This window comes from Sceloporus occidentalis, unplaced genomic scaffold (genome assembly GCF_023333645.1).
Source record: "Sceloporus occidentalis isolate IW3139 unplaced genomic scaffold, rSceOcc1.0.p SCAF_2, whole genome shotgun sequence".
Lineage (NCBI taxonomy): Eukaryota > Metazoa > Chordata > Lepidosauria > Squamata > Phrynosomatidae > Sceloporus > Sceloporus occidentalis.
In genome coordinates, this window is record NW_028316982.1 from 162,588,046 (window position 1) to 162,602,243 (window position 14,198).

A 14,198-nucleotide genomic window follows, 5' to 3' on the forward strand; every position below is an offset into this window, starting at 1 on the left:
AAGGTTACCTTTGCCTTCCTCTGAAGCTGAGAGAATGTGGCTCACCCAAGGTCACCTAGCGGGGTTCTGTGGCCAAGTGCAAATTCAGACCCTGATCTCCACAGTCATTGTGCTTGAGATAGTATCACACTACACTCTTAAAGCATTGCTATTCCACTTTAATTTACAGTCTAAAGGAAATTCTTTTGAGTTTGTTGTGACAGATAAAATATTAAATTGTGAGCTAGGAGTTAGAATACAGTACTAGAACTAGTGACCAGAGACTGTTTTCTATTCCAGTGGTCAGAAAAGATTTTGAAAAAACTGGGGAGGTAGTAGTTCAAAATAGAATTTCAGCCAGTTAGCTACAGGAAAGCAAAGTGACATTATACTTTTTACCCTAACAGTGAATTTATTTATTTATTTACTCCCTAAATACTCTAAAGGCACCAGATCACGCCCGATCTTAGAAGCTAAGTAGGGTCAGCTCTGGTTAGTACTTGGATAGGAGACTGCCAACTAATACCAGGTGCTGTTTGCTATATGTTAAAGGAATGGACTGGCAAAAGCACCTTTGAGTATTCCTTCCCTAAGAAAACCCTGTGAAATCCATGAGATACCTTAAGTTGACAAATGACTTGAACGCGCGTACACGCAGAAACATTTATTTATATAGTTGGTCTGTCTCTGGTGAATGGAACTCACAGTAGCTTAGTGTAAAATAATACATATAAATTTTTTTAAAGAAAATGAATAGGGTCATAAGGATATAAAACACAACGATTAAGATCTTCATTGGTTACATAGTGTACATCTTTACACTTGAAGCTATGCATTAATTGTGCTGCACAACCCTTGGCAACATTATACAACTGAAGCAAGACACCAGATGCAGAGGCAAATGCACATTCATCCACTAACATCTACATGTGCAGCGGCATCACATGCACAACTCCACTTCCACAACCTTGAATTAAAAGTGGAAGTTCTACATCAAACAGAAATGCCCAACTACATCTGTAGATGAACTTGCACATAAATTTCACCCAAACAGGTTTCAGAATAAAACACTTGTAGAGAGCCAGCATGACGTAGTGGTTGGACTACAACACTGGAGACCAGGGTTCAATTCCCAGCTCAGCCATGAAACTCACTGGCTGACCTTGGGCAAGTCACGTGCTCTCAGACTTAAAGGAAGGCAATGGCAAACCTCCTATGAATAAATCTTGCCACGAAAACCCCAAAATAGGTTCGCCTTAGGGTCACCATAAGTCGGAAATGACTTGAAGACACTCAACAACAACAACAATCTTGCCAAACATGGAGAAAATTTGAAAATGTTTGTTCTTGTGAAATATGTGAAGGTATTCATCCCTGCTTTTAAACTAAATATGACTAAAATCACTTCAGATCTGAATACAAGTTATTTTTTAAAATCTAATTTATATTGGCATTATTTCTTTGTTAAAGTTTTTTAGATCACCTTCATCTAAAATGGATTCCATTGTACAATAGGAGAATAGGATTTCATCTTTTTATTAGAAGCTACAATTTTTAAAATAGTTCCTTTTTTTTTAAACAGGGTATTATTGAAAAAGCCAAGATCAAAGGAATTCCTATTATAATTGATGCTGTAAGTATTATGTTTCTATTTGCTTGTGCATATGATGTTATTCTTCTCAGTAAATGGCTCTCTCTTGCTGTCCTAAACAGGATGGATTATGGCTTATTGCCCAACAGCCTTCTATTATTCAGGGTTACCCTCGAGCTATTCTTACCCCAAATGCTATGGAATTTAGCAGATTATATGAAGCTATGGTAAGTTAATTTTTAGTTGATATTAGATGAACAAGATAAATTCAGAAACAAATTACTCTTAAAATGCAGGTCTATCTATATTTAAGTACTTCAAGTTAATTCTTCTAACTTTGTCCCTATAAATATTGCACCATTTATGTTACCAATACTGAAATGTAATATGTATGAGATACTAACCCTGTCTCCAAGTTTTCTGATTTAGTATGTGCGTAAAATACTAGCAAAAGAGATCTTTCAAGCCATCTAACAGTGCATCTAAGTATCTTGTATGATTTCTTTCCCTTTATTTTAGCTTAGAGACCCTGTAGATAGCAATGACCATCATGGATGTCTGCTTAGGCTTTGCCAGGTCCTTGGAAACTTGACAATTGTTCAAAAAGGAGAACGAGATCTTATTTCAGATGGAGAAAAAGGTATGTGAAGGAAGTACACAGCAAATATTTTTACCAACAGATGGATAGATTTTGTGGAAAAACATAAACTTGTATATATTAAAGAAATTTGAAAGGAGAGAGATTGTCGAAACATAGGAACACTTCGATCAGTGTAAGTAAAAAAATAGATTAAAATACGGTACGGGTCAATACTAAATTCAGGCAGAAAGAACAGATTTTATGATACACAAAATTAGCTACTGAAGCTATTTTTTAAAAAAGCATGTGATAAAATTGTATAGTACAGTGGAGCCTTGCCTTATGTGGGGGGATCCGTTCCAGACCCCCTGCATAAGGCAAATCCCACGTAAGCTTGAGCCCCATTCAGTATAATAGGGCTCATGTTCACAGCGCGGCTGCACATGACAAACACACGTGCCATTCATTTAATGGCAATGCGGCTTCTGCGTAAGCAGGAAGCCGTGTATAGCGTGGGTGCATTGTAATAAAAGATTCATTACTAAAGAGAAGTTTGGGTGGGGGTTGTTATTATTTTATTTGTGGGCTTTGTTTTTTGGTCCTAAATAATTCGATTTGTAGAATGATACAGAAATGAATAAATCATTAGCAAAGAAAAATTCTAGAGAGATGACTCCTTTTAATATGCCATAGCAAACACACACAGTGCTTTCGTAGGTATTGCCCATAGATGCTGGTAGCAGAATAGACCAGTTAATCACATAGCATCCTGCAACATACTTTTTAAAAAGAGTAGATAATGATTTGGATTCAAATTGGTGATCCTTAGGGTAGACATATTGAAAGCAGTGTAATTTCTGTTCATAGTGACTGTAGTCCCATTGATTTCAATAGTTTTGATTTCAAGTAGGTTTAGGTAAAGTACCATCTTACCTTCTATGCACAGAATTCCTCATGGCCCAACAGGAGGATCAGGTGGAGAATTCCTAGAGAAGATGAAGCAACCCTAATATAAATGTGCATTTGCTCAGGGAACAAGTATGGCATTTAAGGATTTCCATTTTGAGCTTGTGAAAGCAAGTCCCTCTGAACAGACAGGGACTACTAAGTAAATATGTAATTAATCTCTCACTCAATCCAGCAAACTCTCTACCACCATCTCATCCTACTGTGGAAACAATGAATACTATTCCCATAATCCTTTTCAAATTAGGCCTGCCTAACTGTATATGGTCACACTGCAGTTCTTACACTGCGGAATCCTCTGGCTCTTGGAATTCTACTGGATCAATTAAAAGTTGGAGAGTGGGAATGAATGGGGAGAGGAAGGGCTTTCCTACTTGTACCATAGCAAGGCTTAGATTTTGCATGTTTACGTAGAAGATAAACAAATTGTCAGGTGGTTTGTTTTGTTGTTGGTTTGTTTGTTTGGCTGTTAACTTAATTTTGACCTGGATTTTCAAGTTTGTTCTGCTTCTCCCAAGCACCATTTGAAACATTAGTGCTTGCCACAGTATACTATTAGATAAAATGGTAAGGTTTAATTTATTTAGATAATGGCTTTTAAGTCAAGTGATATTTCATAGGAATATATACTGGCACGTTGATAAAAGATATTAAAATGTGCTGTTTACAAATAAATCTACTATTTTTATAGTACCTACAGGAGTACAAGCAATAGACTCTGTTGTGATGATGGACAAATATGTACTTCTATAGTTTTCTGTTGCTAGAAAAGTTCATTTTTTCTTATACAGTATTTTTAGATTGTTTCAGAAATTGTTCATTCAGTATTGTCCCCAAATATCTCTTAACAGATAGGGATTTTCTTTCTTGCTTTTTGAAAACAAATAAATGGTCAGCACACCATCACTCTGTCCAGTAGGTCACATAGGATGGAAGAGAAGAGCCTTATTGGTAGACAGGGAGTATGCATATGTAAGGAAGGAGAAACACAGAGTGAATATGATGATGTTTCTCTGAGTATGTGACCATATGTTACCGTTCCTTCTGTTTAAAGACAGCTGACCATTAAAATTCTAGAAGCATAAGGGTAATATATGTAGGATACTTGGCTGATATTACCATATGAGGTAATCATATTAGTAAGAGTGACTGAACACATGGAAAATACTTGGTAGGCATACATTCCTAAAATATGGTATTTAAAAAGACTAATTTGTTTCCTAGACAAAAGATTGTGCTCCAAGGCATCTTCTATAAGTTTCTTAAAAAGAGTTGTGTTGTCTTTGTTTGGCTATTCACCCAGGCAGTTCAAAATCTTGAAAAAAATCTGCGAGAATATCCTGAAACATTAAACTTACACCCCTTTATCAACTTTACATAGAACATGATTCAGTGGTAATAATTAATCTCAATTCATGTTCCTCTGAAGTCATCCTAAATTTGATGTACCAGTTTACTGCACTTGTTATATATACTTCCTGAACACTTCTCTTGTCTCTCACAAGCTATACTAAAGAGAAGCTTAACATCTTCCACCTGTTACCTTTCTGTCTTACAGTGCTTGTATGCAGTCATGAAGGAAGCAGCAGAAGGTGTGGTGGACAAGGAGACCTTCTCTCAGGTTCTCTTGGAGTTCTAGCTCACTGGGCTTTCCTTGCTGGTCCAGAAAAAACAAATGGGTAAGGCAATCAAGGTATTTTGACCAGCTTTAGACAATGAGTTCTTCAGTGAAATTGCTGTTAATAAGGTGTGGGGTAATCTCACAACTTGATTTCTGTAATGCATTCTACATGGGGCTACCCTTGTGCCTAGTCCGGAAATTTCAACTAGTGCTAAATATGGCAGCCAGGCTGGTCGCCGGAAAAAATGGAAGGACTGAATAACACCTGTCCTATAATCTCCTCACTGGCTGCCTATTAGTTTCCAGGCACAGTACATGGTGTTGGTTATAACATTTAAAGCCCTACATGGCTTGGGCCCAATCTATTTGAGGGATCGCCTGCTCCCATATAATCCACCCCGCACCCTCAGGTCCTCTGGGAGGAATTTATTGCAGCCTTTAAAAACCAGACTAACTGCTACCTCCCAGAGGACCTTCTCTGCAATTGTTCCCAAACTATGGAACGGCCTGCTGGACGAGATCCATCAAATTGCCAGCTTAGACAGCTTTAAAAAAGCTGTAAAGACAGATTTCTTCCAGTAGGCCTTTCCTGAATAAAAGTGTCCGGCCACAGAATGATTGCCCCTCACATCATGTATTAGCCCACCACTCTGTCCTTGCTATATTTTTTCTTTTTATTGTGTTATTAATAGATATTTTAATCTCCTATTTTAATTGTATCATGTTTAATCCTGTTATAAGGGGGGGGGGATTTGGGACAGTGTTGAATGTGGATATTTTAATGTGTTGTGAGCCGCTTTGATTGTCTCGTCACAGAAAAGCAGGATAAAAATAAGTTTTACAGTCCGTCCTCACCTTACGCGGGGGATCCTTTCCGGATCCCTCCGCGTAGGGCGAATTCCGCCTATGCTCGAGCCCCATTGGAAACAATGGGGCTCGTGCGCGGCGGCGTGTGCGGGGCGCAATGGGCGTGTGCGCCCATTCAATTGAATGGGACGCGCCGCCCCTTCCACCCTGCGCGCGCCCCGTGGCTTGAGCGCGTATGCTCAAGGCCGCGTATGGCGCGGGCGCGCTGTATTATTTATTATTTTTATAGTATACTCGTATACATTTCCATTTTAACTGAGATTCTTGTTTCCATTTTAGTCAAAATCCCTTTCTAGTGGCTGCATTTGGAGCGTGTTCACTTACAAGGCAGTGCAACAACCAAGCTTTTCAAAAAGGTGGACGGTCTATGACAACCTCTGACATGATTTTAGAAATTGGAGCAGCATTTAATAAACTCTTTGAGACATAAGACCAAAGCAGAAGATGAGTAAGTTAAAACACAACACTGACAGCAGCGGAAATTATAATAGGATATCCATGCATAATGCACCCATTTTCAAGTGCTGTTAGCAGCCTTGGTATATTAGGTAGCATTTATTTTTAAAAATAGAAAAATTGTAGATATTTTTTAAAGAGTTTGGAATACATTTTTTGGCTGAATAAGCTGTAGTTGCAGATGTTATAATATAATAAAACTAAATTGAAAGTATTTCCTCTGCTCTATTTCACAGGTTATTGAGCAATAAACTAAGTGTGTACTAGCAGCAAAATGGGCACTTGATATACGATATGAAAATAAACTGAAGTTCAGCACTTACAAATTCTATTTATAAAGAACTTACTGAATTCAATGTGATTTACTCCCCTGTAATTCTGTTCAGGATTGTAGCCAGAGTGTCATTGGTTTCAGTGGAAGAAATGTTGATTCTACACTTCTTGAAATGAACAGGATTTGAAGGTACTCGACTTTGGTTGGATTCTGTCATAATATTCTTTCACCACCTCATCTTAGTTCCTTGGTTTACATCAAGGACATCTCGTTTTGTTTTATTACAGGGTTTCAAATTCTGCACAGTGATTGCATTGCTTTTGAAACATGCCATTTTTGAACAAGGACTTCATGCGAAATTGCCACTGAGTCCTAGGTAGAAGGGCACTGTTTTTTGCTTCATGGGATAGAGAGGGAGGGATGGGCATCACTAACCTTTAAAAAAACAGTACTAAAAAGCTATAGGAAGTGACATGTGAAAGTAGGATTTATTTAGCTAAATGTAGTAAAGCTTCGTCTACTGTTCAAAGCTGGTTTAGAACATGATAATTTGGAAATAAACCAGGCATGCCTATGCCAAAAGTGATCAGAGTTATACAAAAAAGAGAAGGATTCAGGAAAAATTTACCCTAAGCAGCTCTTGTCATAAGACCCACATAGTCCTTGCACAGGTTTAACTGACAGGAAGTGCCCCTCATACTTTTATACTATTGTAAAAAAAATCACCTCCTGTTGATCGTAGTGATACACAAATAGGTAGATTTTTTTGTAATTGGTATCACCAGCAAAGAACAAAAGGCAACGGCACTGCTCTTAAATTACACAACATTAATGAAGAACAGTTAGCCCAGAACAGTGTCCAGGGTAGAGCACTGGTTTTCAGTCCTCGCTCCTCCAAATGTTTTGGGCTTCAGTCCTAGCCAGTGTGGCCAATATTTTGCAATTATGGAAGCAGAAGTACAAAACACCTGGAAGGTCAAAAGTCAAGGAGCACTGGGGTAAAGAGGTGGTTTTTCAGAGCTCAGGAGAAACATATTCCTAGTATAATGGCATAGAGTAGTGGTTCTCAGGATGTTTGGAGCGTCAGCTCCTTGAATTCCTGTGCACTAGCCATATTGGCTGGAACTCCTGGGAATGGAAGTCCAAACTGTCTGGCGGAACAAAAGGTCAAGAACCCCAGCATATAGCATATTAGTAACAGCATTGAAGAAGCAGCTTTTGGCTGCTTCGATTCTGCTCTGCTAGTTTTTCTCATTTGCTAGGTACAACATTCATTTTGTAGGATCTATGCACTATATTTTCACCTAAGAAATCCCATCTCATTAAGTGGTGTTTTTTTAAGACTACAGAGGAAGATTATGACAAAATCCCCATTATTTTTACTTGAATGATTTGCAGCTTGTTGCTTTCCATACTTGCATACTCAGAAACAAGTCCCACTAAATTCTCTGGGACTTACTCCCAAGTATGTGTAAGGACAACTGCAGCCTTGGTCTACAGTCTCTATCTCAAAACTAGCATTCCCTTTTGTTTATGGACAGTGTTCTTATTAGGGTTTGCTACCATGTGGCCAGACACCATTTAACATTACTTTCTTCTTGTAGCCAGACGGTTGCTCTGTATAAATTTATTGTGCTTTCAGCTAACATTTGGATGCACTGTGACTACTACCTCAGAACAATGCTTTTGTTTTAGTTTATTTTTCTTTTAATGTAATGTTCCATTAGTTGGTTCTATCAAAATTCAGTGCATCAACTCAAATTAGAAAAAGAAGGTACAGTCCATGCCACTTGAATATATAAGTGGAGGATAGCTCTTTGGTTTGAGCCTTCCATTTACTTTTAGTATTACAAACTATGGCTGGCATGTATTTTTACCTGAATGTTCAACTTGGCTCTAACCAGAGTTTACCTATATTTAAGCAAAATATATTTATTTCCAATGCATGATCAGCTTGCAGTGGGGTTGTCAAATTCTTGGAAGTTCTCAGTTGTGCTCTAAAGTCACTTTGTCTGTGCAGGCACACAATAGCCCAACAGGACGTTAGAAAGAGAAACACATTTTCCTCTCATGTCTTCTTCTAGTCTCTCTCTTTGTCCAGTGCAAATAGCTTGCAAGTGGAAGGGAGACCTCTATAAGGACATGGGATCTATACCTACCATTTTCTGATTAGTCTGTGATACTGTCTGCATACTTGCTGTCCTGTAGGTAAAGGAAGGATAAAGGCTTGAGCACAGTATATTGCAATAACAGAGCAGGTTGCTAGAACTCCCAGTGTTTTTGCATTACAGCACTGTCTTGTTGGAATAAAGAGGATACTAACTGTTGGTGAAAAATTGTACTGTAGTTACCCTCAGCAAGAACCATTAGAAAATAGATTTTAAAATTTATAATTGAGCTATCAGTATCTAAAAGTAGAAAAATCTTACGATTATACTTGTTAGGGAAACCAAATACGATTTTTGAGTTTTTGAAAGGGAACTAAACCATCAGTATAGAGTTGAATCTGCGTTTTTAATTGTTACAGAAGTTGAAAACACATTGTTCACCAGTGTATCAATTTTAAAACTGATTTTTTTTGAAGATGTAGCAGTTTCTTTTTTTCAAGAAAATAAAGTATGGCAAATTAAAAGGTGCATGTGTGTATTTGTTCAGTGAACTGGTAAGGCCTGGGCAAATGAATCTTTCATCAAAGAAAATAACAATTTTCTGTTTCCCTTAAAAACAATTTTGTGACACATTCTGTTGTTTCAGTTTTTCCTCTCTAAAGCAGTACTCAAATTATTTTAGAAATCTGAAAGAACATTACTCTTTCTTTTTGCAGCAGATGTGAGTCATCTGTTTTCTTTTCATGTGCCAGAGGATCAGAAGCAGAATGGTGCAAGTAAAGGATTCAAACCCTTTTCCTGCTTAAGTTTACATGCTGGTCTGTCCATCAAAACTAGGAAAAATAAATGGAAACCTACATTTCCATACCGTGTTCCCAGTTTTAGATCAGGTCAAGGTTACCTCATGCTACCATGAACACTGGTAGCATGCAGCTAAGAGACTTGTGGTCTTGAATCCAAATGTACATTGGTGGCCTAAAAGTACAATGTGTGTCTTCCCTGTTTCTTGTGGCCAGACAGCTGCCCATGGAAAGCCTGTAAGTAGACTATGGGTGGAACAGTATGCCCCTGTTCTTGCTCTCAAATTAATCATATTCAGAAGCACAGTGCTTAAGTGTATATATAGATAGGTGTGTGTTAACACAAATATATTCAAAATGACAAGGCAGGATCTCAATCTCAACATTATTAGCACAAGGTTTGGTGATGGAGGAGCTAGGCACACTCCTTGTGGAGGAACGTTATAGGGAGATAATTCCAGTTTTAAGAACGGGGAAAAATGTGGCATGCCAGGCTAAACCTGACCTGATTTCTTCATTGATTTGTAGTGTCTCTTATTCAGCTTAGTATTTTGTAACATTAAAAAAGGAAAGTATTTCCTCAGACTAAATAGTGTCTGAAGGCTTTCACAGCAAACACAGATGATGCCAAGAAGAGTGTATTTCTGTCTTTGAGGAAGACTTCCAGTTAACTCTGAGGTAGAGCCAGTGTGATGCAGTTGGACTTATGACCTGGAGAGCAGCATTGGAATCCCCACTCAGTAACCTTGAGCAAATCACAGTCTCTCAGCCTCAGAGGAAAGCAAAGGCAACCCACCCACTTGTGAACAAATCTTGCCAAGAAAACCCAGTGAAAGGTTTGCTGAAAGTTGGAACTGACTTGAACGCACACAATAATAAGGAAAAGAAGTACCAGGCAACTCTGAGAACCCTAAAAGAATGATCTCATAAAGCCCTGATGATAGTTCTTCCAAAGTCTGAGCTATGTTTCATTGATATAGCTTGAAAACTACCTCTTGGCATTATTTTAAAATCTTATGACTTGAAATGCCGACTACTCTTTTTAAACTCTTGTACTAATATTCTTGAATGAGAGAATAGGCACCTGATAAACACCTTCATGTGTCACATGCATTCTATACTAGAAAATATAAATATTTAATATAACTAACTGATAAAATTATACAATAGAAATGATGCCACTTTTAATAAAGTTATAATTTACACATCAATACATTGCTCAGGCTGTATGTACTTACCTGCAAGTAAGTTGCATTGAAGCCTATGGGGTTTACTTACAGGGCTCACAAATGAAAGATGACAGGAAAGAAACTCATAGCTCAAGAAGTGTCAAACTCTGCAGAAAAATAGTGCTTCTATAGCTCCACACGTGCCCTATTCTAGCATTTCACTCAACTCCTTTAAGAATAGTGCTGTTAACCAATTTGATCCCCTTCCCTGAAGTCCATGAAAATTGCCAGACTGCCTTTTTAAACAAGTGAAGTACCTGACCTGTTAGCCCCAGTAATGTTCAAATATTATTATTATTATCATTATCATTATTATTATTTATTAACCTTTATTTCGCTGTACATACAATCTTTTTAAGTAGACGGTTCCCAGCCCTCAGGCTTACAATCTAAGAAGACACGACACAAAAGGAGAAAGGAGTGGTGGTGGGGAATGGGATCAGGTCCAGCAGTTCTTCTCCACCTCCAAGGCCTGGACCAAGGCAGATGGACAAGGAAGGGCTTGGCTTCTTAATGGATGGTTAAAAGGAGGCTTCCTGGGTCAGAGAGGGGCTCGCCTCTGGGAATGCTTCTCTAAACAATATCGTCTTTAACTCAGTTTTGAAACTGGGTAGAGAAGTGATGAGGTGTGCATGTGGGGGAAGAAGGTTCCAGGAGTAAGGGGCAGCAAGCGAGAAGGGACGAATTCGAGAGGGGGCAGTGGTAGTCCTACACTATGACAAGAGACCTTGACTACCAGAGCGGAGGGTGCGAGTAGGAATGTAAGGAGAAAGAAGGTCAGATAAGTAAGGAGGGGCCAATCCATGGAGGGCTTTGAAAGTCAATAACAAAAGCATGTACCGGATGCGGAAGGGGAGCCAATGAAGGGAGGATAAAAGAGGAGAAACGGGTGGTTATTTGCAGCAGCATCTGAGGCAAAAAACGGTCGCCCACTAGCTGGGCAGACCATTTTGCCGCTAGAGGCGGCAAAAACTACAAGCCCCAGTATGCATATTCTATTAATTTCTCTGACATCTAGAAACTTTTTATAAATAAGCCAGCTTCTAGTGGCAAGCTGTTTCTCCAACTTGATGCCCTCCTGATATATGGGACTACAAGCCTCGCCACTCCCAGTCACCACAGCTACTACCAACTGGGGTTCACAGGAGCTAGTCAGGAGCACAAGACTAACTACATCCATAGAGGATTCATAACCCGAAATATTTTAAGAAAGGTATGGAAAACAGTGCTTCAACTTCAATTTGCTGCATCGGTATTATTTGTGTTTATTCAACTGTTACGCTGTACAAATACACATGCTTAATCACAATCACTAAACTTGGTGTAGTGCAAGATTAATACAATAAGATTTTGTGCCCAATCCATCAACTCTCCAAAGCACATAGACTATGGATGCTGGCCATGAAAGCCTTCGACTTCATAGATTTATTTCTTGCTTTAGAAGACACTATTGTGAACCACTTTAGATCAAACTTGACACTTAAGACAGAAGAAGACAAACTGATAAACATCCGGGGGGGGGGGGGGTCAGAATTTTGCTGGGTTGGATACAATTTGCATGGAACCAGGTGTGAAAAAATTAGGGAATGCAGGTGCTGCAGCTCAAACCTCACTTAAGCTATTAACGAAATCATGAACATCAATGCAGGCAACACTGTATAAATTTCTTATTTATAAAGAAGTAATTTACATTCAATCAAGACAGACATATTTCTTATGGTTGGTGCCACACAGAAAAGGTTCTGCTTCCAGAGCAACCATCATAATACTCTAAAGCTGAGTAGCCCTAGTGGGCTTCACAATTTAGTTTCTCTCCACTGAGAGCAGCATTCTTGGAAGTGGTTTCATTTCGTTAGGTGTCTAACTTCCTTTATGTCTTTTTGTCTCCACTTTCAATTTCTTTATTTCTGTGGTTTAAAATATATTGGCTGGTGTCTTGTTAATGATTAACAATGGTGTAAGTCAGCATTATGCCATTGCAACTCACTTTTATTGTGGTTATAGGTCAGAACTCTTTCAACCATGCAATGACCAAAATCACCCCCAACCCTTATAGAATCATAGTTGGAAAAGACCAGTGGCCATCCAGTCCAACCCCTGCCATGCAGGAATTCAGTCAAAGCAACCCCTGACAAATGGCCATCCAGCCTCTGTTTATAAACCTCCAAAGAAAGAGACTCCACTACACTCTGAGGGAGCCTATTCCACTGTTGAACAGCTCTACCTGTCAGGGATTTCCTCCTGAAATTTACATGGAATTTCTTTTCCTTTAGTTTGAATCCACTGCTCCTTAACTTTTTCAGCAGGCCTAACATTCCCAGCTCCCTAAACTGCTCCTCATAGGGCATGGCTGCCAGCCCTCTCACCATTTGGCTCGCCCTCCTCTGGACATGTTCACCTTGTAAACAGCACAGTCCACCCCAATTCAGCCATTTTTGTGTGGTTGGAGAGCAGTGAAATGAATGAAGACACATCCAGCTATTTTCCTGTGGCTGGATTTGCTGCAACTAGCAACTTCAGAGACATTCAGTGGTCCTTGGGAGCTCACTGCAGTTAACATCCTTGCAGCACATACAAGAAAACAGTTCAAGACATCATCACTCATCCCTTACAATACAGAAATAACCATGTTTCTATTTTTTTTTAAGTCTTTCCGCTTAGATTGATGTCAGGATTTTATAATCACAGTTTAAAAGTGATATCAGTCTGTAATGCTTTGGATTTTTAATATCCTTCCCTTAAATATAATCGCTGTATTCCAAGAATCTGGTATACCTTCTTTTAGGCGGGATACAGACGGGCAAAAAGGGGTGTGTTCATGACGTCATGAAGGTATAGCCTTCAGACGGCCCTTACCTGAATGCCGCCATGAACACACCGCCTGCATGCCCCAAGCGAGAAGAAGCGGCATTAAAAAGGTGCTGCTTTTCCCCGCTTCTTTTCTATATACTGCGCAACTGCACAGCTCCGTCTATAAGCTGCTGCACCGGTACGCCAGAATTGTTACGCCGCTAATTTAAGTTGCCCATTTAAAAACTCCGTGTCTGCTGCGTCGCATAATGAGTCGGGGTCCTGGAACATGCGCAGTTTGCACCGAGGCTCTAATTAGAGCGTCAGATGCCAAGCAGATGTGGAAGCTGCAGTACAGCTGCACTCTATTTTAATGCTCGTAACCCTAACCCTAACCCTAGAGCAACATGTACGCATGCGCTGCTAGAATTGGGGAAAGTTTGGAATTTAAAGTGAACCCCTACACACATTCCTGTGCCATTTTCACCTAACAATAAAAAACCCCTAAAACTTTATTTACATATGTACAAGGGAGGTGATGGGGGATGGCAGGGGGACAGCGGTGGCAGGGGCGACAGCTGTGGCTGTGCATTGCAGATTCAGCAAGAGCATGGGGACCAAAGGAGAGGAGACATCCATGATGCTGGTGACACTACCAACGTGCAAGCGGACAAGGATGCCAACACCAGCTGATCACCAGCTGGCAGGAGACCACCATTGTTCTTGGGCAGGGCGAGGGAAAAAGTGTAAATAAAACAAATTAATTAATTAAAGGGGCCTGGGCGCTTTAAATGTGCACATAGGCTTTCTGCCGCCGGTGCTGAGCGCCGCAGCTGCGCAGCTGCGCATCCGCCAGCCGGCAAAAGAAAAAAAAAGCCCCGTTTTTTGGCCGCCCGTGCAGAAGCTGCCTCTCTCTTTGCAGCGTCCTCCGAGGTGG

General features: G+C 39.7%; 1 protein-coding gene across 4 annotated transcripts in view; it reads left to right on the top strand.

The window, feature by feature from the left end:
* LOC149319203 (ATP-dependent (S)-NAD(P)H-hydrate dehydratase-like) overlaps nt 1-6,798 on the top strand; it is a 28,434-nt gene extending 21,636 nt beyond the window's left edge. For 3 of the 4 annotated variants that reach the window (XM_089511260.1, XM_089511257.1, XM_089511259.1), the window contains 6 exons: nt 1,562-1,612; nt 1,693-1,797; nt 2,090-2,210; nt 4,675-4,795; nt 5,884-6,052; nt 6,297-6,798. In XM_089511260.1, coding sequence (XP_089367386.1) covers nt 1,562-1,612; nt 1,693-1,797; nt 2,090-2,210; nt 4,675-4,795; nt 5,884-6,034 — 549 coding nt within the window. In that variant the 3' untranslated portion in view covers nt 6,035-6,052; nt 6,297-6,798. The remainder of the gene's footprint in view (nt 1-1,561; nt 1,613-1,692; nt 1,798-2,089; nt 2,211-4,674; nt 4,796-5,883; nt 6,053-6,296) is intronic. The other variant, XM_089511258.1, reaches the window with a different exon arrangement.
* The last annotated feature ends 7,400 nt before the right edge of the window (nt 6,799-14,198 follow it).